Raw genomic sequence first — 28,000 nt, 5'->3', positions numbered from 1 at the left:
ATAAAGATGATAGTCTTTATACATAGCATTTAGAGATTACAATCATTATTCAATATTTTATTCAAATAAAAGCATATATTCACTGTACACTTGAAATGCCTCTTTTATTGATATGTCCAATTATATTCCTTGATGAGGCTTTTAATTAATAACATTCAATACCACTAATGAAGCATATTTAATTAATTATTTAAGAATGATTCTTTTCTTTGCAAATGTGTCTTGTACATATGCATATTCTTTATGTATTATCATTAAAAAGTGCATTAATATTAAAAATATTGATACTTGTTGGATAGGTTGTTAAATAATATAATTACAGATATCATTACAAATAAGTAAATATGATTACAATACATAAAATTATCACTAAATTATATCTACAATTAATTCTGTTAAGAAAATGAAAATTATAAATCATGTGTGAGAAATTCCAATTTTCATTATATTTAATAAATATATTTTCCATTATTATAAACAATTAATAATAAATCTGTTATTGTATAACGCAAAGTGTATACTTTTTAGCAGATCTTTTAGATTGTCTTAAAAAAGTACATAATTGATGAATTTTTATAATCATTTTAAGTAATTAAAATACGACTGTTCTATTTTTTAATTACTATGTCATGATAGGTCAATGTCTTGTGAAATGATTTCCTAATTACATCAACATAATCATCTCACAATAAATTATTACTTACAGCATGATGTTACAATTAAAAACATGAAATATTGTCATTAATATTTTTGTTGTTAAATATTAATAATTTATATTATTCTTTTGTTTTATTCAATATAATAAAAATTTACTTATAATATAGGAAATTGTATGTTACATCATAAGACTTTCGTATCTCTATAGAAAAATCAAACACACATACAGAAATACATTTTATAATAATTATAATTTATATTACTTTTCTTATTGCATGACACATGTGTACCTATTAAAATTATTCTCATATTATATCAGTAGAGATCATAACTTTTTTTGTATTCATCATATTAATTTGAAACATAATTCAATTTATGATAATTAATACCAATAAACATGTTTACAGTTTGAAATGATGAATCTATCTATTTAAGAAATGTATATATTTTATCTAAGTTTGCAAAGTCGTAATATTTAAAATACTTTTGATTTAGTAACTGACCCGCAAATTTATTTCTAATATTTGCATACGAATATTCTTTTGTATTCTTATACGTACCTACAACTATTAACAAAAAGTACGTGTAAAATTAAAAAATTAATCCAAACAAGTATCTTTTTTTACGTATTAACGTCGACTTTCAGTAACCCTGAAATTAACTTTGTCACATTTGGTGTTTAATAGAATCATTCGTTATTTTGTAGTTTGTCCTAAACCACTTGACGCTTTTGCTTTTTGTGATGACTCTGCCACTTCATTTGGTTGGTCAACATCCATCTGAAACAACAAATATATAAATTTAAGTTTTTGATTTAATCACGTATAGAAATCAGCCAATAACTAATAATAAAAGAAATATATATTACCTTTTCATCTTTATCATCATCAATTAATATCGGTCCGTTCTCAGCTTCATATTCTTTTAGAACGGCATCCAAATTGTACCTTCGTCGATAATTTACAAAAAATGATCGCAAATGAGCTTCTGTTTTAGTACCAATTACATCAGCAATTGCAGAAAAATCTTTGCCATATTTTCTAACTCCTTGAACGGCTAACAGTAGTTCATCATTCGTCCATCGTGCATTTATACGACTGGATACTTCTGGCGGTCTTAAGTCGTCTACTCCATCAGTAGTCTTACGTTTTAAAGCACTTACTTGTTGCTTGTTTGACTGTATCTATAATATATATATATAAAGAAAAAGAAAGAGAAAGACCAAATTTTAGAGCATTCAATTTAAGCATTAATTTGTCGACAACAAAAATACATGTAGAAAAAAAATGTATCCACACGATATGTATATATTGTAATTGGATTACATCTCTATAAGGGGACATACTTGACGTTTTAAGCTAACAATCTCTGTGTCGATAGCTTGTAAACTGTTGTTAGCTTGATTTGGTTGACCAGCCAATGCTGCCAAGTCATCATGATTTACTACCAATCCACGAGGTGGTTTTCTTTTGTTTGTACGACCTGGCATAGAACTTAGAGGTCTTGCTACACCAGTACGCCTACATCATGAAGATAATATTGAAGAGAATATATTTTAATGTTGTATATATATATATGTAGAACATAATAATTATATTATGATAAATTTGTTCTAATAATGGTTCGGTAAAATCTGCACGCAGTATAAACAAATATGTTTATAATAGTACGTATATATAAATTATTTCTCTATACTAAAGTTATATATACAAATATTATAAAGTGTCATATATGTGATATTGGATCAAAAATTGAAGATTTGCTTGCTATTATGCAGTGATATATTTATTTTTACTTGCATTCACTGACCTCCAGTGCAGATAGCAGCTATGACACGCGTGTCCCTTGGGAGTTGCACGTACGCTATTGCAAGCAACGCCACAGTTGCTACACGACCCCTACAACATATATAATGCCCTTTTAAAAAACAAATTTTTATAATCTCCTATAAAACCCTTCCCCTCTATCTATTCTTGAATACATACATTAGCTTGTGACTGAGAGTTAAATCAAAATGAATGTATATAAATGAAGTTATTATAGTTTTACACAGTTAGTTTGGGACAATTTCTCTAATATTTAACAAAAATATATTCTTCTAAACTTGAATAAGCTAAATTTTGTCGTTGTTAACAGTCACAAATCATTGTGTGTAAAATGGTACACTCATAATTCATAATTTATATATATTTTTTGTGTCCATGGAATGGAGGCACAAAACATAAATACTATGACAAATATATATATCTTCTGATAATTTGAATCAAATGAATATAATAATTTATGCACAAAATACATGTCTATAGATATTGCTGAACTTTTGAAATTTCTATATTTACATCCTCAGTAAGGTTTCAGCCTATCGATTCTAAAGGGATAGATGCATTGTATACAACATTCTGATATTTAATTTTGATCATGTCTCAATAAATTCTTTGTGTGCAATACGATATAATATATACTACAATATGAGACATAACATAGCAAAGATAATAAGCTGCTTATGCTATGAAAGCAGGGTAAGGTTTAGGCTGAGTACCTGAACCTGAGGGGCGTTTTCCGAGTCGGATGGGGCCTTAGCGTCAGTGCTTTGGCTTCCTGGCACAGCTTGGTTCTTTCCACGACGTATTCCGCGGTGGATCGTCCATTTCTGGAACGTTCCACATTTTACGTTCATAAACGACTGAACGTTATTTTAAACCATAACTTAACGTTTACACGTCAAATAATGGATAAGTTTTTCTTTAATACATATAAGTGTAGTTATACTTATTATTGTATAATGACACTTTATTGAAAATAAATATATAGTTAAATTTCTTAAATATTTATATTCTCTTTAGTTATAATTGTCCTATATGATCATATATCTAATTCACCTCAATAACATATTGAAATATTTATTTTTATGATCCTTCCAGGACACAAATTAATTATTCTTCTTTTTTTTTCTTTTTTTTTGTTTTGTCCATGTGGACCAAGTAACGTGTGGATACATTTTTAGAGTATCTATTTTTAGCATTGCACATTTCAGCTAACAACAAACAGAAAGTGTGCTACTTGAATTACCTGCATTACGTAATATATTATAAACTACAAGAACTAAAAATTCTTTAAATTGCATCTCTATAGCAGTGTGCTGCATGCATAATAGTGCAATTATATCACTAATTATTAACACCTTATCTACAGAGAACGTTAAATTGAATATTGTTCTTTTATCACAGATGACTACGTTTGGCATCAGATTGATCATTATTTTTTTGTTATAGGTGAATGTTTTGATTCTATCGATAAGGTGTTAAGTTGATATTTTTGAATGCGTAAAATTACTTGCAACAATAGCTTGCATTTTATAATATGTAATATAAGCTTCTAACAATTTGTAAAGAAAATATAATTAACAATTAATATTATCATTAAATATATTGTTTTATTAAAATAGTAAATATCTTCTGTCTCATAGATTTTCATTAATGTAATTAGTGTAAATCATATATATCGCATTCAAAAAATCAATTATGTGTCTATGTGAATTAGCAAAATTTCAATTGCTGCGTCACATAAAAATAACAATTATTTTTCAGTTGAAAATTAATACAGCTTATCTATTATACAAAACTCTAAATTTTTGTCTGTATAATTCATGCATTCATTCATTAGAAAAAAGATATATCTTACTTTTTCTTCAGATTCGCTGTCTGTATTTGAGCCTAACTCACTTCCATTCTCGCTGCCATTTTCTCCTTCTTTTCCACCGCTTGTTAATTTTCTTGCTTGCCTATCCATCAATGACGTCCTAGTTCTTGTCTTCTTCCAACTATAGTAATATTTTACAAGACTGGCGATTGACTTATCAGGTAACTGAAAATTATTGAATACATCTTAATTTTATATAAAATAAGTAAAAATTATTGTATTTCTTCAATATTAAACAAATCATTTTAACATTTAACTATGAAATTATATCGTACAACTTACCATTTGTCGAATACGATGAAAACTTTTCCCATGAAACTGAAATGCTTGTTCAAATAACACCTTATCTTCTACCGTCCATTCATCAGGAAATGGTGTAAAATTTGCCAAATCTAGTACCGCACGTTCCAAATTATGTTTATGCCAAAATAACATTCCTAAAGCCTGCTCGCCGTTATATCCATACTTCTCTTTTGCTAATATTATGTATTCATCCACTTAAAACGAAACAAGATAAATTTATATAGAATAAAAATTGTACTTCTTTAAAACGTGCTAACAATAATACTTACATTTTTGGTCTGGTATATCAGTAGTAGGAGACCAAACCAACAATGCCCTGTCGGGGCATTGATCCAATCTGCGCTCTAAAATAGATTTTTAATATATTATTTTTTTACTTAATCAAGAAATATTGCACCTAATAACATTCAATTATCATTAATTGTAATTATTATTATTATTATTATTTCATTTAAATGTTAAACTATATATAATAAATTTAGTAATGAAAAACTTACCATTAAGTGGAATAAGTTCTGGTACTATAACTTGGAAATCTCGACCAACACGTATCTTTTCAGCTGGAACTTGAAAATATATTTTCAATCTTAATTTTTGATAATGTATAGTATATATATATATAAATGATATACAGTATTAAGAAGAATTGCTTAATGATATATGTATATAAGAATATACAAACAAATAATATAATTTTAAACTAATTGTAAGTCTTAATGTAAACACATTTACACTGTATTACATTTTAAATTCTTGTACCAGAAGTATATCAAAATATCTTGAAAAATTGTCTTCAATTTGAATTATTTATTTATTCTTTTGAAACACAAACACAAAACTATTTAGAGTGAATTAAATAAAGCGCGCTGTTTAAAGATCTTCTACGATTTTCAGATTTTATAATAAATGAACAGATATAATTCTCGGTGTATAAATATATAGATATAGCATTTTAAAATGATATATTTTTCAAATATCACATTTTTATAAACATTTCAAATCAATGATTTCAATGTATACTTTGTAATATGTAAAATGAATACCTCCGTCTTCTTCACTTGAAGATTCCGTCTGTCCATTTGGGCTGGGACCTCTTGATCTTCGACCATTTCTAACATTTTCTGAGTTACGTTCGGCTAAAACCATTTTCACTTTAAAAATGTTCAACGCTATAGCAAATAATTTGACTATAATTGATCTATTAAAACTCAATTCCGTCTAAAGTTGCACTGCAAATCACAGCTTGCAGATACACGGTATTCGCCAAATTTGCTATACGCTCCGTGCTACCGTAGCGAAAGTAAAATGGCCGTTATTGTCAAACGATTTGATTGGTTCACGATTTATCCAATAATGATGACAATCATTCGATAAACAAATTTTTAAATTTATAGAATATTATTATTTCAATTTTAACATTAATACATTTTTTTCAAAATGATGTAATGCAATTATAAAAATTATATAATTTAAATAAGTTTTATTCATAGAAATACGAGATCTTGGTAAAGTATCACATCTGAACATATCATTTATATAAACATAGAATATTGATAACTATTTTATTTTTATTTAGTGAAAATATATAATATATTGAAAATTAATTTTTTTTAAAATATGTATTTAACATTACACATATATTCTATATATTGTAAATTTATATATGTTAATAATTTTAACATTTATTAAAATATTGTTTGTATTTTTATATATTTTCATTTGTATATAATTTGTTTACAATTTCATTTTAATCATATATATTATATATATATATTTATTTATTATTATTATTACATTATATATATATATAAGCTAATGTATATGTATGTATAAATATATATATATATATGTATAGATATTCCTATATATAAGAGATTTTAGTAATTTAATTTTATATTATATAGTACCAATATAATATAAATCTTGTTATATTCTTTCTATGTTTATTATCAAAATATTAAAAATATGTATATATACAAATTTATAGATATTGAAAATAATTTGATCAATAAATAAAATTTATTTAATAAATATAATTAAAGATAGGCCGCATAAAAATAGATAGAAATTGAACTAAAAGGGGTATTACTTCGATTCTCATATCTATCTAGTATGTTGATGATGTCACTAGCTACGGTTGCACGAAGTACACTTGTGAATCTCTCAACAGCAATATATTTTCCATTAAATTAATCATAGAAATTTTATTAAAAACAATACATTATATATTTAAATATAATTTATATGTTATTAAATTTTAATATGTTACACGCAATCAAAATATATACTCATTTTTATTATAAAATTTCATATAACCTCAATTATCGTGATTTAAGCCCCATCGGTTAGTGGCGCCACTATCCAGTCGTTGCAGTCTCGAATAGACTTTGCCGTGCAAGGGTCTTTCGTCGTCAATTTTAACGTAAATATTACATTCATTCAGAATTATGTATTTATTTTAGCGTAAATAAGATCCTAAATAATGTATTAACTCTTGTGATCGTTTATCATACGACGACATTCTATAATAATTATTACGTACTTGAGATCGGCATTAACCAAAAATGTATCAAAAAATACTGTTTTTAATGTTTATCAAAGATTTACTGTGATATGTTATCAGAATTATAAGCTATTTGCTTTTCACGTGCCATCATAATATCCCCTATTACGAAACACTTTATGAATTTTTCTATATTCCATATTAACAAAAAGGAAAGTGACATATTTTCTTCTGTAACAGTTGCTGCATATATTATTAACGTTAAATTAAATATTATTTGCATATATCTTATCGTTATTGTGTCCATTTTATTTGGATTATCAACAATTATTTTATTAACGTGGATTAATTTCTCATTTATTGCTAATGGATTATAATTTGTTCTGATAAGTTGATAATAATGTGAGTATAAGTATGCATTTGAATTGTACATCTTAGTCTACAATTTATGTTCTTATAATAACTTCATTTAGAATTAAAAAATATAAATTCTATTATAACTTAAAAATATTGATACATTCAAGAAATATAATATACTTGTAACAAATAAAAAATACCAAACTTGTGTGTTTAAAAAATGTAGATGAAATTTTGTAAATTTCAGTTTTTTAATCAACGTATCGAATTTTTTTGTATTACAGATGATCGAGTAAAATACATTGATATTTAATTTGATAAACAATTTTAATAATATTTCAAAGACTTATATATATCCTATATATAAAAAATATGAAGGTAGTAGCATTATTAAGTGGCGGTAAAGACTCTTGTTTTAATATGATGCAATGTATTGCTGCTGGTCATGATGTCGTAGCTGTAGCAAATTTATATCCTGTTGGAAAAGGTAATTATAAAAAATTATAAAAAAATAAAAGATATCAATGAGAGAAGATGGAAACCTAGAGTTAACATATAATATTATTATGTCTATGTGATAATTATTGTAAAAAATTATATAATTAAAATGTTTCATTTGATATTAATAAAAATATGCAATTTTGTTTTTCAGATGAATTAGATTCTTTTATGTTTCAAACAGTTGGACATCAAGGTGTTGATTATATCGCTGAAGCTATGGGTTTACCAATATATCGCGAACCAACATTTGGTAGATCAAAAATGCAAGAAAAACTTTATTATCCTACTGAAGATGATGAAGTCGAAGATCTCTTTCGACTATTGAGTAAAGTAAAAGTTAGTAGGTCTTTCGCAATATGTTTATTCATAAATATATTGATTGTATTTCTGTATGTATATATATATATATATATTGTTCTTGCAGAAACAAGAAAATATAGAAGGGGTGTCTAGTGGAGCTGTTCTTAGTGATTACCAGCGTCTCCGCGTGGAAAATGTGTAATTATTGAAGATCAATTTGATTCAATTTTTAATAACTTTAATTTTTATATATAAGTATATATATATATAGTAATTATATATAGTATTAATATATAATTATATAAATATATAATTAATATATAATTAAAATATATTTAATATTATATATATTTTATATATAAGTTTATAATATTATAATATCGTCATATAAAAAAAAATTAATAATAATAATATAAAATAGGTGTAGCCGTCTAGGACTTGTTTCTTTATCATATTTATGGCGAAGAGATCAAGAGGATTTGTTAAAAGAGATGATAGAAAATTCAATAAATGCTGTTATAATAAAAGTAGCAGCTTTAGGTCTAGAGCCAAGACATTTGGGTAAATCTATCTTGGAATTGCAATCTCACTTTGCCAAAATAGTGAGTATAGTAATCAAGTAATTAATTAATCCTAACAATTTGTAATTCATTTATTCATTAATTTTAAATGAATTAAATTAATGCTGGATTGTGTCCAACATCTGACATATACTATTTATTATAATTGTATATATGTAATATAAAATATATATAATATATATATATATATATAAATTAAAAATTAAATTATATATTTTTTTTTAATTGCAGAAAGAAAAGTACGGTGTCAATGTATGTGGGGAAGGTGGAGAATATGAAACTTTTACTTTAGACTGTCCATTATTTAGTAAAAGTATCATAATGTAAGTATTATATAAATACATAAATATTTTCTACGCTGTAATATTATAATCTCAATTATCTTTATTATACTTATTTCAAAGATATAGAAATTTGCATATATTTTTTCTAATGGTACAAATTATTGGTACAAAAAATTAATAATCTTCAATATTGTATACAAATGTAAAGTATTTCAAATACTTTCAATTTGTAATAATTGAAATTGTAAGATAAAATATCTTCCAATAATTGCATTAAAAAAAAGAAAAAAAACAAAGGTAATGAAGATTATAAAATTACATATATTTTTGTACATAGTTTCTAATCATATTATATAGATTTTAACAATCTACCATGTAAATTAAAATTTCTTCGTGATAGAGATAAATATGAAAGTGTAGTACATTCAAATGATGATATAGCACCTGTCGGATACCTTAATTTTAAAAAAATACATCTACGAGATAAGAATGTAAGTTGAATTTGGTCAATATTTGTTGTATATTAGGATTGTAATGATTTGGTGATTTTAACAAATAAGAAAATTTGTAGAACGGTTTAGAAACATTATCACTAAGAGAGCGGCTTAAAACTGTATCGGTTAAAACTCCATATGATTATATTTCTGAAGTTGTTGGACCAGAGTTACAAGATGGATGTAATTTATCTGAAGACGAAACTGACGAACAAACATGTGACGATCGTAATATGAAGGCTTCTAATTCTGGTAATATTATATTCACGATGAAAATATAACTCTGATTCCATAATTTAAGTATTATATTTAATATGATAAGAATATGTATATATATACACACACATTGTAGGTCATTTTAATCCCCCAAGTCCAGTACAAGTTTTATATGAAGAAGAGGATTATCCAGATGTACCAGTTATTAACAAAAATCAAACAGGTTGGTTTTGGTTTGGTGGTATAGCAGGGAAACACTCAGACGTAAAATCTGCAACGAAAGAAGCACTGGAAAAATTAAGCAGTAGGTAAAATTTACGATTTTTTTGAATATTTTCTTTTGCTATGTTTAGTATTAAATAATATTTTAATCATTTTCTAATATATTAAATATATGCTAAATGTATTTAGGTTTAGTCAAAAAAGAAAATCTTCAAATATCTGATATTGTTGCTGTAACATTATATATAAAGGATATGTCAAATTATGCTTCTATAAATGAAGTATATACATCATGGTTGAACAAAACAAATCCACCAGTTCGTATATGCGTAGAATGTCCATTAAATATACACATTATACTTGATGCTATAGCTTATAAAGAGATACAAGACTGTAGTGATAAGAAGGTTCATAAGCGACATACGATGCATGTTCAAAGTATTAGTCATTGGGCTCCTGCCAATATTGGCCCTTATTCTCAAGCTGTTCGCGTAAGTAAATCTTTTAACACAAAAATATTCATTTGTTTATTACATTAAAATAATAATTTTTCATAAAAATAATGACCATCAGGTAGGTGATATCATATCGGTTGCTGGACAAATACCTTTGGTACCTGGTAGTATGACTCTTCTCGATTTGAACATAAAACGTCAATGTCGCTTGACATTAAGGCACATAGATCGCATTGTTAAAGCTATGGATACGAATACACAACTTAGAGATATTGTACAGGGAATTTGTTTTTTAACTCATCCGAGTTATATACCAGATGCACGTAAAGAATGGGAAAAACGAACTAATAATGCAATTGTAGATTATATCGTTGTTCCACATCTCCCACGAGATGCTCAAGTTGAATGGTGTGTTTGGGCACATAGAGATAATAATAGATTTGAGTGTAAGTAAGAAAAATATTTGTAAGGAGATAAATAAATATTTCAATTATATTTTTTTTATTTAAATTGCAGATGAAGAGACTGGAAAATGCGTCGGTAATTTTAAAGTTGCAATAAGGCGAAGATGGAATTATGAAAATAATGTTTCTGCAATTGTGTGCTACTTATCAACAGGTACTGTGTAAGATTATAATCATCTAAGCTATTTACAGACCAAAGTGATTAACTCCACTTTTACAATTTAAAAACAATTAAATAACAAAATTTTAATTTTTGGAAAGGTTCATCCAATTCTATAGGCAATTTAGCAGCAGAGACAAATTTGACTTCTACGGAATTGACTGCGGCTGAATTGACAGAAGCATTCGAATATCTTTTATGTAAATTAACAAAAGGGACTCAAACTATTAATCCCACGTGTAACTTGCGAATTTTCTACAAAGTTGGCTCCTCACCCGGTCCAAATTTTGTTCATAATGTTTTGTCACAATTCTCAACGCGAAATTTGGTTACCACTATTATACCAGCAACTCATCTTCATAACTTTAGCACTTTCTTATCTATATGTGGTATTAGGCATGAGTAAATCTTCTCGTCACTCTATATTGTCAATTATTCGTGAAAATTAAGATACATGTTTAGAATAAATGCTACCAAAGACCTGAATCTGGAATTTTTACAGGAATTTCTTTAATCATTTAAGTTTTCATTTATCAAGAAAATAAACTTATTCGATCAAACTGAAACAAAAAAAAAACTAATGGGGTCATTGGCAATTGTATAGGTTTTCGCTAATATCTTATACATATATATTATTGATTCTTTACCGGGGAAAATATGTTGGTTTTATAACAAATTTCTTTACCTCAATCGATTTTATCAATTAATATTTCGCGACAATTAATATTATTATCTCATATTTTGGCTAGTCAACGGGATAAAGTGCAATTTTAAACTGAATATGTCCCGTTAGTATAAGTGTTCTATATAATGCAATGCATATTACGTAAATTCGTAAGTTTGTTCATGTGCCATGTCTCGATTTTTGTTGAAGGTATTTTTTTATTTTCGCTATATGCGGAGTGTTACATGTGTGAATTTTGCAAACAAAAATTATTGAAATGCGCATATTCATTTTGCAGTAAACTCGAAATTAAACAATTACAAGAACAAAATATATATTAGAAATATTTAAGAAAGCTCTATTTCGCTTATCTTATTAATTTAAGTAAATATCTAGTTATGTTTTTAATTGAAATAGAAATGCACGAAGCAGCATGTAATTACAAATATCATGTCAGAAATGTACTCTTATTCTGAATATGCTGCCTGAACTGCTTCCAGCATATTATCAACAAGTGTTTATACTATAAAGATGGAACTCTTTTATCTTATAAATATTATGTAAAATATATTACTCACATGAAAAAAGTATTGAACGGAGAAAGATTTGCAATGTATGATTAAATAATTATTGTGTTTCAAAGGCATAATATTGTGTACAGAGATACAAAACATTGAAGTAAAAATCACTTACAATTGTATGTATTGTTAATGCAACGATATATCAAAATGTATATTTTATGACTCTAACACTCCTCGAACGGTTTTTACCATCATCTTTGGTTTGTACATATTGCAAAATAGTATAAGATATCCTTGTAATCTATTGTAATATACAATTAGTTTCAATTGAAAACAGTTATTGATTATGCGTGAATATAAAGCATATAAATTTTTTCATAGAAAAAATAACTTGGCAAATTATTTACGGCATGAATACTATATTATAAATATGTAAAAAGAATGTTTACATGCATTCAATACCTGCAACAGAATACTGACTCAAGGTTACTGCAAAAGGAAAATAAAGAAAGTGATATATATTTTTAAAGAAATGTGGTCTTTTTCTACTATTATATAATCTTTTATTTTTTTATCTATAGATATTTAGCAGATCAATCTACTTCCAGTGAGTTTATAGTATAAAATATAATATGAAGGTGGGATGTGAGGTAGTACTGCGGGTTGGTATTAATGATTACATTAATTTGATTCTTTTTAATAAAAATATGTACTTATTAATTATTAACATAAAATAACAAAATTATAATAATGATATATCTCACAATAGCACCTTATAATTTCGGAATAAAAATGCTAATATTGCATTATTGTAAAACTAGGTTTAATGACTACATGCAGTCTATGAAAATGTTTTAATAATATAATTTATAATTCTATTAACCATAAAGAATATTTCCAAACTACATATAACTTATTTATAAAATCTAAAATTCTTAACTAAACGAGAGTAATTCTTTCAATTTAATAGCTATTTTGCACAGAAAATTATATTATTTTATAATGTGTTTATTTGTTAATTATATATAAAAGAAAACGTTTTAAAACAATTCCCAAACATCACCTTTTTTCAAACGGACACATTAATGGTGCTCCTTAATCATTTTATAGAGAACATAGTTTGTTATTCGATATTATCATGGATCACTTTTAATGAATATACAAGTTTGATAAGTAAAAGTACATGTTATTCTACAATAAAATAAAAAATTTTTACAAATAGAGTATATAACTTACAAACGCATAAATATATACATTTAGCTTTGTCGTCAAATATAAGAAATTGAATAGAGAATAAAAATGAGAACTTTTCATTATTACATATTGCCAACAAATATAGTTTGATGTCTTGAAATGCAAGGTTTGTCCTTCATATATGAAAAAAAGATAACTTACATAAAGAAATGATATTTTCATGTCTTGAATACTTTTGATACTAAAGGCTTTATTAATGGTTGTCGATTTGGAGCACAGAAATCGCATAAATAATTTTTTTTATCAAATCCCAGTCCTTTGGTCTCCACGCAACCTACAAACGTAAATGTAATTAGTTAGTAAATTAATATTTAAACAAATAATTTAACACTTTAGTATACATCAATACAAATTACTTAAAGTATATATCATATTACGAAATTTTTCTAGAACATCATATGGATAACATTATTAATTAACTTCACTTAATAATTTATACTACCCTTTTCCAATATTTGTAAAATAGATTAGATATAAATAATTAATGAGTAGAGAGTTTGAAATATATTAGTATTGTGAAATAGATTTTCCTCATGCATAATACAACTTAAAAATTTTATAAAAATATTGCAAGTTTTTGAATATAGTACAAAACATATGTATAGTTTTTACATGTGATGATTAATATATACATAAACAGGGTGGTTCAAAATAACTAGAAATAACTTTAGAGCTTGTAATATCATTAATTATCAATGAATTTTAATTATTTTTTAATTGATTAATAAGTATTAATGTTCGTTAGAGTAGAATAATTTAAAAAAACTTTCGGAAAAGTTTGCTGTTAAATAAATAAAAAAGTACGAGCAGTATCGCAAAAGTGCCTTGACCCTTATAATAAATATAAATTTAAATATAAATTTGTTTGAACATGTATTGTAAAATATAATTTTCTACTTGTTGTTATTGTTGGCAATTATTTTGGATCACCCTGTACAAATATTAATAAGACATAAATAACATACGTATGACATCATATGGCAATGCATTAATTACATTATGGAATCGTATGAAAATTTGTTTCAATACCTAAGTGCAGATATTTATCACATGCGCTGCAATGTACTAGATTCGCCTCCAGGTCGAGTCTTGAGGCAGTATGACAGCGACTGCAGTGTGGGCAATAGCGACCCTTTCGCCATAGCCTTGTTAATGTATAAAGATCATGGTGTTAGTAAAATTGATTAAATTTTAATGTTACGATGTCTATTATGATAAATTAAACAATTAAATGTTTTAATTTCAAATTATTCTTTGCGAAATAAAATATCAAAATAAAAATACCTTCACACAATGATAAATTAGTTAAAAATGATTTATGAAAAATTACTACGGTGTGTCATATTTCTTGTATATTTATAATTAAATGAGAGTATGCGTATTTGATATGTACATGCAGTTTTAGTTAGTTATTTATGCGTGATGTAAAATAAATAATATTACAAAATATTATTATCCGATGATATCGTGTATAAAGATGAAAATGAAAATGCGAATATGTAAATAACGATTCTTATGAGCGCGCTCGCGTTTGTACATATCAATATTAACATATTCATATATTTAACAAATAATTAAAATAATAAGAATATAGCAGTTGTAATTGTCCACTGATATTCCATTTATATAATTCAACAGTAAATAAGACTATATCAAAAAGTGAAAACCAAAAAATCTTAATTTCATTATAAAATATAATATTAAATAATCAAATATATCTCATAGTGTTTCAACGCATATAAATAGAACATTCTCATTTAAATACGTAACATCACGAATATTAAGCATTAATTATAATAATTTTTATGAAAATTTACTCAGTTATAAAAAAAGTTATCATCAAAAATGAAGCACACTCTTGAAAAAATTTATAAATTATTTTTAATTTGCATAAAGAGGTAGTTTATGCTATTTACTTGTCATATTTATGATATGTTTAATATAATTATACTAACTTTGAGCATGGAACACACAATGTGGAAACATAAACACGAGTATTTTTATCACCCTTCTTATATTCATGTTGCCATTGTGCTACACTGTTTCTATCAGAATTAGCACCTCCAGGTTCCTTTGAACCACAATTTGCACATACAGCACATTCTTGACAGTGCCATCTTCCAACCGGTACTCGTCGAAGACCAACACAATATATGTGATATCTATATAGAATAATAATATATTTTTTAGATTTTATTTACTTGGCTACAAAATATATATGTTACGTTATTTCATGAAATTCAATAATTCATTTCATTAATTAACTGTGTGAGTTATATGCTCTTTACTAGTATATATATATTATAATAATAAACTTACCCACGATCACACATATCACAAAATAACATTTTATCTTCATCTGCTGGATCATGACATTGAGCGCATGTTTTACAATCGGTACACTGCCATGCGTAAGATTGAATATGCGGAACCATATCTAATGTTAATTCTATACACGATGGATGAACTAGAAAAAGATTGAACTAATTATAAAACAAATCATTCTGATAATATAATCAAAATGACAATTATAATTTACCATTTCCATTACAAGTCCCGCATTGTATTAATACTTCATTTTTGCCATTTTTATTTAACATTTTTAAGCACATTTTACATTTCAATTTAGTTTCTTCCTTTTGGTTACTTATTTCCATATCCACATCGTCCATTGTTGATTGAGACCCTTCTGTATCTTGTGTTCCTTCACTGGAGCTAGAACTAAAAATTTAATAATTATAGTACTGAATATCAATAACAAAGTTATTATAGTTTAAATCTTAATATTAATCAAAAAGATCACAAGAGATATTAATAATATTTAAAAAGAATATATTATTTATAATGAATACCTTGAATCATCAGTTGAAGAATCACTATCACTATCACTTTGTGATCCTTCTGATTGACTATCAAACTTACGTTCGTTTGGTCGCATAGGACCATACAAAACGGTGTTAAGTGGATAATATCTCAATTCAGCAGGTGTATATTCTCGATAATAATCAGTATATTGACCTGGTATCAAAGCTACAGGATAATGACTTATCTTTCGATCTGTATCAAGCTTATGGTGTTTCTTTGGCACATGAATAGTGAAAGTCTGCAAATCTAAACTACATTTTCTGTTTTCTTTACGAGATTTATTTAAACTAATATTCCACGACAAAGCAGACTGTATTGCCATTTCTGCTAAATCTATTCTGTTTCTTTCAGCATTTGCTGCTGCTGTTAATTCTTTCTGCTTTTTAGAATGTTCTTTAACTTGTTTTTCTCGCATATGTTTTCTATACTCCTCATATTGATCAGGAAAATCGCTACACATTATATCTAATACTTCTGAACTGCAAACTGCCGTTAAACCTATACAAAAAGAAAAATATACACATATATATTTATATGTATACAAATTTTATGTGATATTATAGTATATATATTAATTATTATAAAATATTATATAAACAAGAAATAACTATATCTCTATATAATAAGATCTAGATATTCAAAATAATAATAAGTAAAAATAAATTTATTCACGCACCCATATCACACATTGCTTCGCTAACTAACCCATTTTCTCTTAAATAATTTCTCTCCTCCATATCAACCATTCTACGCTTTAAATCTGGATATTTTCTTTTAAATGACTTCACGCCTAGATATTGTGATATTTGTTCTTGTATCATAAATGTTTCTCCTTTACGATCTAAAGGCCATTCATATTCTGCTATTTTATCAACAGTAAAGGGACCTTCATCAGGGTCAAAATTAATTTCCATTCTTCGATTCTTTACTTTGACTTTCTCAGATTCAGTAGTTGCTGTACTAAGTACACTTCCCTGAGACTCTTCATTAATTATTGTTTCAGATGCTAAAATATTATTTCTTGTTAAATGTATACTATATTATATAAATATTATTAAATTTATTATAAATTTATATCACTTTTCGCATAAAATTTCAGTTAAGAATAATTAAAATACTTTAATTAATATTTAAAAAATTGTTCTACATACACATATTATCAGAAAATCAAAAAAATTATAACAATATTTTAATAAAGGCTAGATATTTCTAATAAAATCACTCAATGCAACTATATTTAGTCTGACAAGTAATAAAATACTTTATATATGAGCTTACTATTATAATACGTTAGTAATAATAACATAAATATTTATATAATATATGTTATTTGTAAATTCACTATTGTCACTATTTTACATTCAGATACTTGAGAGATCTTAGGACACAAGAAAAGACCTATTTTTAGATACCTTGGTTGGAGGTTTACCAATACATTTATGCTATGATTTAGCATGACAGTTTAATGATTTTATCTAATACTTTTACAATACGTATTTGATTAAAATGAAATAATAATTATTTTATAAAGTTAAATAAAAGTAACATCAATGATTTTAAATTTAATGTATTAGAAATTCCAACATTTTTGTGTAAAAAAATTAATAAATTGATTAATTTATTATTTTTTCATATATGTTAATCATAATAATTCATATATGTTAATTATAATTATTCTTCATGCATTATTCAATAATAAAAGTAAAATGTATTGATACCTTGTGTTGATATATTTCTTGCCGGTGTTTGAGATCTTGAATTAGATTCTGCACTCATTCTTGTTTCTTCATCGATAACTTGTAAAGAAGGCACTGGTTCATTCTTGGATGTAGCTTCTGTTTGTCTTTTTGATGTTGGTGTTAACCAATTAGGATGTCCTGGAGGTATAAGCATTTCCTTACTTTCATGTCCAGTAGATCTTGCATTTTCCACTGTTTTTTCAATAATTTTATCATTAAGAGTCTTTTCTGTAGTTTTGTCTGTTATTTTTCAGGCATTATATTTGCTAATTCTTTTTTATTACCTTTGCAGTCTAATAATGTTGATCCCATTGTGGATTTTACTAATATTTTTTCTTCTTCCATACTTGATCCCATAACAGATTCTAATTGAGTATTAACATTGGAATCTAAAATCGTAATTTTGGGAATATCCATTTGTTTTACACCATCTTTTCGAACTGTTAACAAAGATTGTTTTTCAATTTTACATATAGGGCTTATACTTTTAATATCTATAGGGGGTTGTTTAAGAGCTTTATATAATTCAGATGATTTTCTTAAAGCCTGTTCTTGTTTTGGAGTTTCATCTAAAGTAATTATAGCCATTGTAGAAGCTTCTATTGCACTCAAATCTTGTTCAACTCTGGGCTTCTTACTAAGTGGAAGATCTGGATTGTCTAACTTTCTCTTTCCACGACCTAAATAAAGTTATTTGCATAATATACTATCATATTTCTAAAGAAATGCATAATGCTAATTAATATTAATGATGCACAAATACTTACCTCTACCACGTCCTCTTTTAGGTGGCGCATAACTTTTTTGATTTCTACATGTTCTCCTAGGTCTTTCATTTTCTCTGTGTTCCAATTGAACAACTTGTGGTACATCGTCCAAAGCTAATGGATCTCGTGGTATTAATATCTGCGTTGGAGTGTGCGCGAGTGGTGGCAGTGGATTTCTACGTGGTCTACCTCGTTTTTTGGGCATTTTAACTTCAGGCATTCGAATTGCTGGTACTTCTTCTATTATCATAACATCTTGACTAGAGTTAGAATTTTCATTAACAATTATTAATTCAGGCCTGTGTTCAATTATTTCACAATCTGAACCAATTGGAGAACTAGCAACATTTTTACTTAACATATCCTTTAGCTTGTCGCTCATAGAAACATCCACTTGTTTAGACGGTCTTACTTGTGTAATACTGATTTCTTGGCTTATAACATTCATTTGTTGACGACTAATTAAACTTGTTTTTGGATCAAATAATAATTGCTTTTGATCTCTAGATATAACCGGTTGAATAGTAACTTCTGGTAGAATTTGTGACAACTGCGTTTCTAATTTTGATTTTTTTACCTCAATCGGTGATATCGTTATATCTTTTCGTTTAGAAGACAATTCAATAGAATTTTCCATTTTTTTTCCTTGTATTTGTACCGGTTCAATAGTTAATTCAGAACGAGTACTTTGCATAAGCGTTGAATGTCCAGTTTTAAGGATTTTCAGTGGTGAGTCTTTGTGCAATACAGACTCTTTATATCTATGAGCACAACTATGCGCAGTTTCTGAAGTATCTTTAGATTTATGAGCAGAATCAGCATGAGTTTCGCAAGATACAATTGTTGGATGTCCAGTTTTCGATAATTTTATTTTCATTTCTAACGGAGATTCAGTTTCTTTCCGTTTTGGTTGTTTCTCTCTTTTCTCAGAATCTGTTATTAAAGGAGCATCAATAGTTTTTGATGTTTTCATTTTCCCACATGCAGAAATATCAGAATTTTTTTGATATTCTATATCAGATTTGTTGATAATTTTGTTCGTATTATTATCTATTACTTCTTTTTGTATTATAGAAGCATCTCCTGTTTTTGAAAGTTTAATCTTCATTCCAATTGGAGATTCTGTTTGCTTAGGTAAGTCTTGTAATGTTTCTTTGCTCTTATGATCATCTACTTGTTCTTGCTTATCAGGAGGAACTATTGATGCATCTCCAGATTTTGAAAATTTGATTTTCATACCGATAGATTCTGTTTTTTGAGATGCATCATGACTACTTTCATGTTGATCTATCAATTCTGGTATACCCACAGATGTTTCTACATATTTCATCATTTTAATCTTCATTCCACATGGAATTTCTGGACATTTTGTTGTATCTTGGGACACATCTATTTTTTCTTTTTGTTTAATTTCTTGTATGTCATCTGAAACTTCTGAATGTATGATAGATGCATCTCCACTTTTTGATAATTTTATTTTCATTCCAAAAGGAGATTCTGTTCGTTTTGGTATATCAGAAATATCTACTTTTTCTTTTATTTCTTCCGGATTATTATTATCTATGGAAATTATAGATGCCCCACCTTTTATTTTCGATAATTTAATTTTCATTCCAATTGGAGAATCTGTACGTTTAGGAATTTCTGGAGAAGCTTCATGCCTGTCTTTCGATTTTCCTATTATATCTTTTCCTTCATCTATTACATCAGGGGATACAATAGATACATCTCCACTCTTTGATAATTTCAATTTCATTCCAATTGGAGATTCAGTTCTTTTTGGTGGATCAGAAATAATATCTGCTTTTTCTTTTAATTTTCCATCTTTATGATCTTCAAATATTTCTTGTTTTTCCGGTTGTACAATGGATGCATCTCCAGTTTTTAAAAGTTTAATTTTCATTCCTATGGGTGAATCTGTTCTTTTTGGGCTTCCCTGCATGACATCTAATTTTTCTTTATATTTCGTTGTAATATCTTTTGAATCTTGTTGCACAATGGAAGCATCACCAGTTTTGGATAATTTGATTTTCATTCCTAACGGAGATTCTGTCCTTTTAATTTCTTCAAATTTATGCTTTATTTCCTTTATATCATCCATAGATTCGTATTTTTCAGTTGGTAAAATTGAAGCATCTCCTGTCTTTGATAATTTAATTTTCATACCAATAGGAGATAATGATGATGCACTCTCAGTATGCCATTGACTGACATCTTCAACATTCTCATTTGATATTATAGAAGGATGTCCACCTTTTGAAAGCTTTAATTTAATTTTCCCTAATTTTTGACCTGGACTATCTTCCGGATTTGGTGAATTAGTTGCGGATCGAATTTTTGGACTTTTTGGTGATCTCGGTTCAGCACATTCTGCAATTGCAGATTTAGCAATCTTTAGTATTATTCTTGGAGATCCAACATTTTCAAAATCATGTCTTTCTACTTCTTTCTTAGGTGTTTCTACAATTTTTGATTCTCTGTTATCAATTGATTTTGGTGATTCTAACATTTTTTGATAGGCCGACAATTTTGCATCTTTTGGTATTAGAAGACTGTCTTTTGTACCTGTTAATGTTTCACATATTTTTGTTATGTCTGTTGTAGGAATTTCTATTTTTGGTGGTTCTCTTAAACGTTCTTCTAAAATTGAAATTTTAGGAATAGATTCTGCTACTATAGCCATTCTATCTGTTATTTTTGAATTTACAGAGCTTGTACTAGGCGCAGTTACACTGGACAATATTTGCTTATTAGATACTTTATCTGTAGTTGTGTTAAAATAAGTACCAATTGTTGAAGGAACATTCTCTATTTTTTCTTGATTTTCTTTCAATTCATTTTCTTTCAATTCATTTTCTTTCAATTCATCTTTTTTCAATTCATTTTCTTCAATATTAGATATACAAGTATTTACTTTAATTTGTTCAGCAAGTTTCCGTTCATTTTCTAATTTTGCGGCTTCTGATATAATCTCAGCTTCGGATATAGAAATAGAATCAGAAGTAATTTCTTGCAATTCAACTACCAATTCAGAAGTATCATTACAAATGTCTTCATCCTGTACAAAAATATTTGAGTTTGTTTGTTTTGATATATCATTAACAACATTTTCTACCATTTTTGGAGAAAATGGTAAAGGAGAATCTACTGTTTGTTCTTCTGACTCTTGTAAAAATTTTACAGCAGATTCTAATTCTGAAATATCTGGAGCGGCCTGATTGCTGTCTATATCAAGAGAAATCCCATTCAGATGTTCTTCATCTTCATTAATATTTTCTAAAAGGATATCTTGCGAAATTTCTAATTTAGAAGTTCCTTCACCTAAATGTTCAACAGATTCCACTGAATTTCCAACATAATCCATATTAAGATTATTATCTTGTAAAGAATTATCTACATCCAGTTGTTTTTGTAAATTTATATCATCTGAATGTTTATTTAAAGAATCAGTTATTGTATTATCATTGATGTTCAATAATTCTTTTGGTTTACATTCTACATTGTCTTTACCTTCATCACAATCTTTAATATTTACTTTATCAGTTGTTTCTTCCAATGATACATCATTTTCATCCGTTAAACAATTATTAATAACGTGGTCTATATAATCTGAATTTTCTGGTATAGACGATACTTCTTCGGGCTGCTGAAGAAAAAGTGCAATATTTACATTTTTATCTATTGTTTCTACTTGCTCTTGTATTTTGTCTACTTTTTCATCTTTCATTGCTACTTCTTCACTTTCAGGTATTAAATCAAGATCTAATAATTCTTCCAATGAGTCTAAATTAGATGCTTCTATCGGATCTTCTATTTCTTTATTCAATATATCAGATGATACTTCAGGTAATTTTTCAACTAATTCTTTATCTTCATTTTCCACTGTTGCTAATTCCACGGATTGCTGAAGATCATCGTCGCTTCCATTTCTTGTATTATTTTCCGGACTTAAAAGATGTTTAAGATCAGCTACATCCGTTACATTATCTAAAATACTTTCCACAATATCTTGAGTATTTGGACATTGTTCCTCTGAAAACATATCTGTCACTTTCGGTGTATCATCAAGAATATTTATCAGATTATTTTCTGAAATAGAATTTTCTATACTATCTTCTACATTATCTTTTTTCATTAATAAAACAGAGCTTTCTGATAACATAGAAATAGGATCATTAGTTTTACATAATAGCATTCCTACAGTTTCATCCTTCTCTTCTTTTTGTAATATATTTTGAAAATCAGTATTCGTACTTTTGAAAGAAGTAGATACATTCAATTCTAATATGTCATTCGTTTCTTGACTGACTTCTTTTATATCTTCTTTTGTAATATTTTCGTCGATATTAGATGTACATTCTGTAATAGACAAATCTATTTTTTCAACATCTGTAATCAAATCTATTTCCTTTTCCAATATCTTTTTACTTTGATCTATTTGATCTTCATTATTAACTTCTTCCATGTTTTCCTTTCTATCAACTATAGGCTCATTATTCTTTAAAATTTCATTATATTTTATGTCATCTATGTTGGATGTATTTTCTATATCACACTTCTCTTCACTTGTCTCGCTTATTATTTTATCTTCTATTATTTTATTTTCTTCGAGAGAAAATGATAATTTCTTACTGTCATCTAATAATTTTGGGGATGCTATATCTTTTTCTTCATTTGTCTCACATATTATTTTATCATCTATTATTTTATCATCCATTATTTTGTCATCTATTATTTTATCTTCATCCAAAGAAAAGGATGTTTTATTATCATCCATTATTTTATCTTCTTCCAAAGCAAAGGATGTCTTATTATCATCATCCATTATTTTATCTTCATCCAAAGCAAAGGATGTCTTATTATCATCATCATCCATTATTTTATCTTCATCCAAAGCAAAGGATGTTTTACTATCGTCCATTATTTTATCTTCATCCAAAGAAAAGGATGTTTTATTATCATCCATTATTTTATCTTCATCCAAAGCAAATGATGTCTTATTATCATCATCATCCATTATTTTATCTTCTTCCAAAGCAAAGGATGTCTTATTATCATCCATTATTTTATCTTCATCCAAAGCAAAGGATGTTTTATTATCATCATCCATTATTTTATATTCATCCAAAGAAAAGGATGTTTTATTATCATCCATTATTTTATCTTCATCCAAAGCAAATGATGTCTTATTATCATCATCATCCATTATTTTATCTTCTTCCAAAGCAAAGGATGTCTTATTATCATCCATTATTTTATCTTCATCCAAAGCAAAGGATGTTTTATTATCATCATCCATTATTTTATCTTCATCCAAAGAAAAGGATGTCTTATTATCATTCAATAATTTTGGCGAAATTTCATCTTTATCCATATCTTCTACAAATGTACATATTTCCTGAATTTGTTGTTTTTCTTCTCTTATTTCATGAATTTCAGTTTCTATTTTAACTAATTCTTCAGAATGACTATTTTTATTATCAGTTTCTATTAATGAAACTTCATCAATTTGTTGTATAGGTACTTGAAATGAGTTTTGCTCTGTATCCACATCATTTTTATCATTTTCTTCCATTTTATTTGTGTCTTGTAATTCATTGATTGCGTTTTTGTCAGAATCAGAAATTGTATCAATTTTATTATCAGATTTATCGATCACATTTTGCACTGATTCTATAGATTCGTTTAAAATGGTAATATTCTTAGGAGAATGATCCTTTTCTATTTGAAATACACAAGTATCTAATACTTCAGAATCATTAGGAAGTATGCAATCAGGCTTTGATTTAAATTCAGAAACATCCAATGTTTCCATGGCAGATTCCGTGGTGTCTGTAAATGTTGAAGATTTATTGTTATCTGAAGAATGACTACTTTTGACCAATGAATTTTTTGTGATATTATCTTTAGAATTAAAACTAGATTCAATTAAATTTTCTACATAATTAGAATCAATATCATTATTAGAAATGTCTTCTTCTGAAATAACCGACGACGTTATTGTGTTTGTAATATTTGACTCTGTGCATGTTGAATCAAGAGTTTCAGTATCAATAGATATTGTTTTTGGATCAATCAAATTAAGAGTAGTAGAAAATTCTGTTGAATTTTCTTCTTCATTTGCTTCTTTTATTGGTTCTAATTTATCTGTTTGTAATATTAAATCTGATTGAATATCTTCTGTTTTGTTCATACTATTATTATCTGGAACAGTTACATTTATTACTTCTGTACAATTCATATTTTCAATTTCAGATATATTCCAAATTTTGTTTTGTTCTTTAACATCATGATCATCTGTCTCAATAGAGCTTATTTGTTCAGCACTGCATTTTTCTAAATTCTTATTTTCTGTATTCGATTTATTTTCTAACGTTTGTGTATCTTCAAATTCATTATTAGATTTCGAATATGTTTCTTCTAATTGATTATTTATAAGTAATACATTCGAGTCTTTTTCTTTTTGTATATTTTCAGATATTTCATTTTTTTCTTCCATTTCAATATTTTCTTTCATTTCACTATTTTCTTCCATTTCCATATTTTCTTTCATTTCAATATTTTCTTTCATTTCACTATTTTCTTCCATTTCCATATTTTCTTTCATTTCAATATTTTCTTTCATTTCATTATTTGCTCCCATTTCAATATTTTCTTCCATTTCAATATCTTCTTCCATTTCAATATTTTCTTTCATTTCAATATTTTCTTCCATTTTAATATTTTCTTTCGTTTCAATATTTTCTTTCGTTTCAATATTTTCATTTGAAACTATAGTATCTTTTATGCATATTGTTTCCAATTTTTCTTCACTTATTGTTTCTACTTCCTCACACACATGACTATTATCTTTATTATCGAAGACAAGTTTAATTTTCTGTGCCATTTCTTTCATTGCATTTGATTCAAAATTTGTAACATTTATACCGCATAATTCCTGTGCACTGCATTTTTGGACTATAAGATCTATATCTTCTTTCTTCTCTTGATTTTCTTCTTCCACATTATTCTTAGAGATAACTTCCATATTTCTATTGTTGCTAATATTTAATTTTTCTGGTATAATATCGAAGTTTTGTAATTGTCTATTATGTTCTAAAGAATCTTCTAATTTCTCCATAACACTTGTACATATAATTTTAATGTTATCTGTACTCTGTTTTTCATTATTTCGTATATTTGAATTATCTTTATCTTCTTCGCAAAATGTCAAAGAAATATCAGTAAAAGTCTGTGGTAATTCTTCCTTCTTTAAATCAGTTTCAATCAAATTTGTTTCTTGCGAATCCTCTGATATATATGCTTCACCGATAAGTTGTAAACTTCCACTTATACCTTCCACGCTAACCAATGTATCGACGTCATGTTTTATATTATAGTTCTTGCTTTGATCGGTATTTACTTTAGAAACTGTACTTGATTTTTCTGTTACCTTAGTTTGAGATAAAACTTCATCTATAGTAGACTCCGGTGAAACATCTGCACTGTGCTTGGCACAAGATTCCTCTTGAGATTTTGGTTCATCTTCCAAATGTGCTTCTACAAAAGAATATATTGATTGTAAATATATAGTTATTATCATTAAAATATAATCTAATTATAAAAAAAGTATTTACCATTAGAAGATACTGTATATACGTTGCTCAAAAGTGCAGTATCAGAATCAGAAGTTTTCACATTAGTATTAGTATCTATGCGACTATCTGATTCAAGATGTTCAGATATATCCTTTTGTTTAATAATTTGTGATTGCGATGTAATATTATCACTATCAAAAACATCTATATTAGAAACATTTGTAGAATCTTCTATCACCCGTTGTTCATTTTTCATAATAATTCTTTCGTCGTCAAGTTCTTTATTTTCGCTACAAATAATACTCTGATTATCTACCATGTCTTTACCGTAGATATTAGATTTTACATTTGTTTGGTTATTCTCTACTTTTGAATCGGTGATTATTTGCGAAAGAGCAGCAATTTCACTTTCTAATGTAGAATCGCTGACAGGATCTGATTGTACACCAATAATGTCATTTATATCCATTATGCTTAATGCTTCTGTATCATAAGTTTCTGAATCACTATCTATGCAGTATGGTGCATAACGATCTGGAGAATCCTCTTTCCTAGATTGTTCTTTTTTTTGTTCTTTATTTTTATCTTTTGAGCCAAATAGGCCCATCTTAGAACTCTCAGACATTGTTTGAGGGCCTAACACAAAGCACAGTATGCTTGCTATGAAACATCAATGCGTTATTGTATTTGTCCATATATATATATATATTATATTTATATATTCACTCAAATGCATACACTTATTATACATATACATTCAATACACAATACCAATAAAACATGTATATTATTTGTGTATAATTTATTAGCTTACTTATGAATCTATGTTGGCAACGTCTTTGTCATTTTTTGGAACATATGACAATACTATCCATTTAATTATTATTATCATTGATATTAGTAAGCATAACCAATCTTTTTTGCCACATAACTATTGATTTTCAACTGGATAAACTACAATTTTTCAATTAGACAAATACATAAAACACTACACCATAGAATATTATGAAATAATACTTATATATCTAAACTTATGGTATTAATACCAATTCCTTTAGTATCTTTACTTTTTTGTATATATTTTGCTTAATCAACACTCGATCAACCGACGCTCTAATGCATAATCCAACAAACCAGGTAATTCAGGGCCGCCAAGCTCACTATAAAAGCAAAGACTTATGGCGCCTCCGCAAAATAGTATAAGTACCAAACAAATACAAAACTGGTGTGATATATATACATACTGGCGTTAGTTTGTAAAATCCGTTAATTCATGAAATAAACTCGAAAATAACTATATTGACCTGTTTCAATATAAAAGAGAGCAGAATTAAATATTTCATTTAGGTAATCATATTACGTTTTACTAACAAAATTATACAGTAATGTCGAATTTTTACATATTTATGGAATATAA

The 28,000-nt window shown here is 26.9% G+C and overlaps 4 protein-coding genes across 9 annotated transcripts; 1 reads left to right on the top strand and 3 right to left on the bottom strand.

The window, feature by feature from the left end:
* Positions 1 to 28: 28 nt before the first annotated feature.
* On the bottom strand, positions 29 to 5,959 carry LOC122517699 (REST corepressor 3). Of its 2 annotated transcripts, XM_043636218.1 has the most exons (10): positions 5,703 to 5,959; positions 5,157 to 5,225; positions 4,929 to 5,003; positions 4,639 to 4,853; positions 4,339 to 4,521; positions 3,197 to 3,307; positions 2,467 to 2,555; positions 2,003 to 2,177; positions 1,526 to 1,840; positions 29 to 1,436 (listed from the first exon to the last, which is right to left on the bottom strand). In XM_043636218.1, the coding sequence occupies exons 1-10, from the start codon at positions 5,803 to 5,805 to the stop codon at positions 1,353 to 1,355; spliced, it is 1,419 nt and encodes a 472-aa protein (XP_043492153.1). In that variant the 5' UTR covers positions 5,806 to 5,959; the 3' UTR covers positions 29 to 1,352. The 2 variants fall into 2 exon arrangements, with proteins under 2 accessions (XP_043492153.1, XP_043492154.1); XM_043636219.1 differs by lacking the exon at positions 3,197 to 3,307.
* Positions 5,960 to 7,002: 1,043 nt separating this feature from the next.
* LOC122517881 (diphthine--ammonia ligase) lies at positions 7,003 to 12,914 on the top strand. 4 transcript variants are annotated; one of them, XM_043636489.1, is made up of 14 exons: positions 7,003 to 7,081; positions 7,403 to 7,564; positions 7,804 to 8,006; positions 8,172 to 8,356; positions 8,445 to 8,518; positions 8,742 to 8,922; positions 9,133 to 9,224; positions 9,586 to 9,676; positions 9,757 to 9,931; positions 10,032 to 10,199; positions 10,307 to 10,608; positions 10,691 to 11,018; positions 11,089 to 11,190; positions 11,298 to 12,914. In XM_043636489.1, exons 3-14 carry the CDS (start codon positions 7,892 to 7,894, stop codon positions 11,600 to 11,602), a joined length of 2,118 nt encoding a protein of 705 aa, XP_043492424.1. In that variant the 5' UTR covers positions 7,003 to 7,081; positions 7,403 to 7,564; positions 7,804 to 7,891; the 3' UTR covers positions 11,603 to 12,914. The 4 variants fall into 4 exon arrangements, with proteins under 4 accessions (XP_043492424.1, XP_043492423.1, XP_043492425.1 ...); XM_043636488.1 differs by having other exon boundaries at positions 7,005 to 7,564; XM_043636490.1 differs by lacking the exons at positions 7,403 to 7,564; positions 7,804 to 8,006 and having other exon boundaries at positions 7,021 to 7,081; positions 8,202 to 8,356.
* A 632-nt stretch (positions 12,915 to 13,546) lies between these two features.
* Positions 13,547 to 25,497, bottom strand: LOC122517880. 2 transcript variants are annotated; one of them, XM_043636486.1, is made up of 10 exons: positions 19,007 to 25,497; positions 18,524 to 18,919; positions 18,219 to 18,431; positions 17,177 to 17,506; positions 16,488 to 16,998; positions 16,175 to 16,356; positions 15,955 to 16,102; positions 15,591 to 15,797; positions 14,665 to 14,780; positions 13,547 to 13,909 (listed from the first exon to the last, which is right to left on the bottom strand). In XM_043636486.1, exons 1-10 carry the CDS (start codon positions 25,245 to 25,247, stop codon positions 13,794 to 13,796), a joined length of 8,460 nt encoding a protein of 2,819 aa, XP_043492421.1. In that variant the 5' UTR covers positions 25,248 to 25,497; the 3' UTR covers positions 13,547 to 13,793. The 2 variants fall into 2 exon arrangements, with proteins under 2 accessions (XP_043492421.1, XP_043492422.1); XM_043636487.1 differs by lacking the exon at positions 14,665 to 14,780 and having other exon boundaries at positions 13,806 to 13,909.
* LOC122517872 lies at positions 25,319 to 27,761 on the bottom strand. Its single transcript, XM_043636469.1, has 4 exons — positions 27,398 to 27,761; positions 26,623 to 27,243; positions 25,703 to 26,545; positions 25,319 to 25,332 (listed from the first exon to the last, which is right to left on the bottom strand). The coding sequence occupies exons 2-4, from the start codon at positions 27,206 to 27,208 to the stop codon at positions 25,319 to 25,321; spliced, it is 1,443 nt and encodes a 480-aa protein (XP_043492404.1). The 5' UTR covers positions 27,209 to 27,243; positions 27,398 to 27,761.
* Between the last annotated feature and the right edge of the window lie 239 nt (positions 27,762 to 28,000).

Source organism: Polistes fuscatus, unplaced genomic scaffold (genome assembly GCF_010416935.1).
Source record: "Polistes fuscatus isolate 324 unplaced genomic scaffold, CU_Pfus_HIC Scaffold21, whole genome shotgun sequence".
NCBI lineage: Eukaryota > Metazoa > Arthropoda > Insecta > Hymenoptera > Vespidae > Polistes > Polistes fuscatus.
The sequence above is the reverse complement of the archived record's forward strand: the minus strand, read 5'-3'. Positions and strand labels throughout refer to the sequence as shown.

What these genes read in the sequence shown, in the direction of transcription:
- LOC122517880 (XM_043636486.1), bottom strand. Translation starts at nt 25,247, where the DNA reads ATGAATTGTACAGAAGTAATAAATGTAACTGTTCCAGATAATAATAGT. An exon ending in CGAAGCAATGTGTGATATGG is followed by an intron (nt 16,999 to 17,176) that starts GTGCGTGAATAA and finishes CTTTTTGTATAG; the next exon opens with GTTTAACGGCAGTTTGCAGT. An exon ending in CGGGACTTGTAATGGAAATG is followed by an intron (nt 16,103 to 16,174) that starts GTAAATTATAAT and finishes ATCTTTTTCTAG; the next exon opens with TTCATCCATCGTGTATAGAA.
- LOC122517872 (XM_043636469.1), bottom strand. Translation starts at nt 27,208, where the DNA reads ATGTCTGAGAGTTCTAAGATGGGCCTATTTGGCTCAAAAGATAAAAAT. An exon ending in ATATACAGTATCTTCTAATG is followed by an intron (nt 26,546 to 26,622) that starts GTAAATACTTTT and finishes ATTCTTTTGTAG; the next exon opens with AAGCACATTTGGAAGATGAA.
- LOC122517881 (XM_043636489.1), top strand. Translation starts at nt 7,892, where the DNA reads ATGAAGGTAGTAGCATTATTAAGTGGCGGTAAAGACTCTTGTTTTAAT. An exon ending in AATCTCACTTTGCCAAAATA is followed by an intron (nt 8,923 to 9,132) that starts GTGAGTATAGTA and finishes TTTTAATTGCAG; the next exon opens with AAAGAAAAGTACGGTGTCAA. An exon ending in TACATCTACGAGATAAGAAT is followed by an intron (nt 9,677 to 9,756) that starts GTAAGTTGAATT and finishes GAAAATTTGTAG; the next exon opens with AACGGTTTAGAAACATTATC.
- LOC122517699 (XM_043636218.1), bottom strand. Translation starts at nt 5,805, where the DNA reads ATGGTTTTAGCCGAACGTAACTCAGAAAATGTTAGAAATGGTCGAAGA. An exon ending in TTCAAGTGAAGAAGACGGAG is followed by an intron (nt 5,226 to 5,702) that starts GTATTCATTTTA and finishes TATATTTTCAAG; the next exon opens with TTCCAGCTGAAAAGATACGT. An exon ending in AGCTGCTATCTGCACTGGAG is followed by an intron (nt 2,178 to 2,466) that starts GTCAGTGAATGC and finishes TTCATGATGTAG; the next exon opens with GCGTACTGGTGTAGCAAGAC.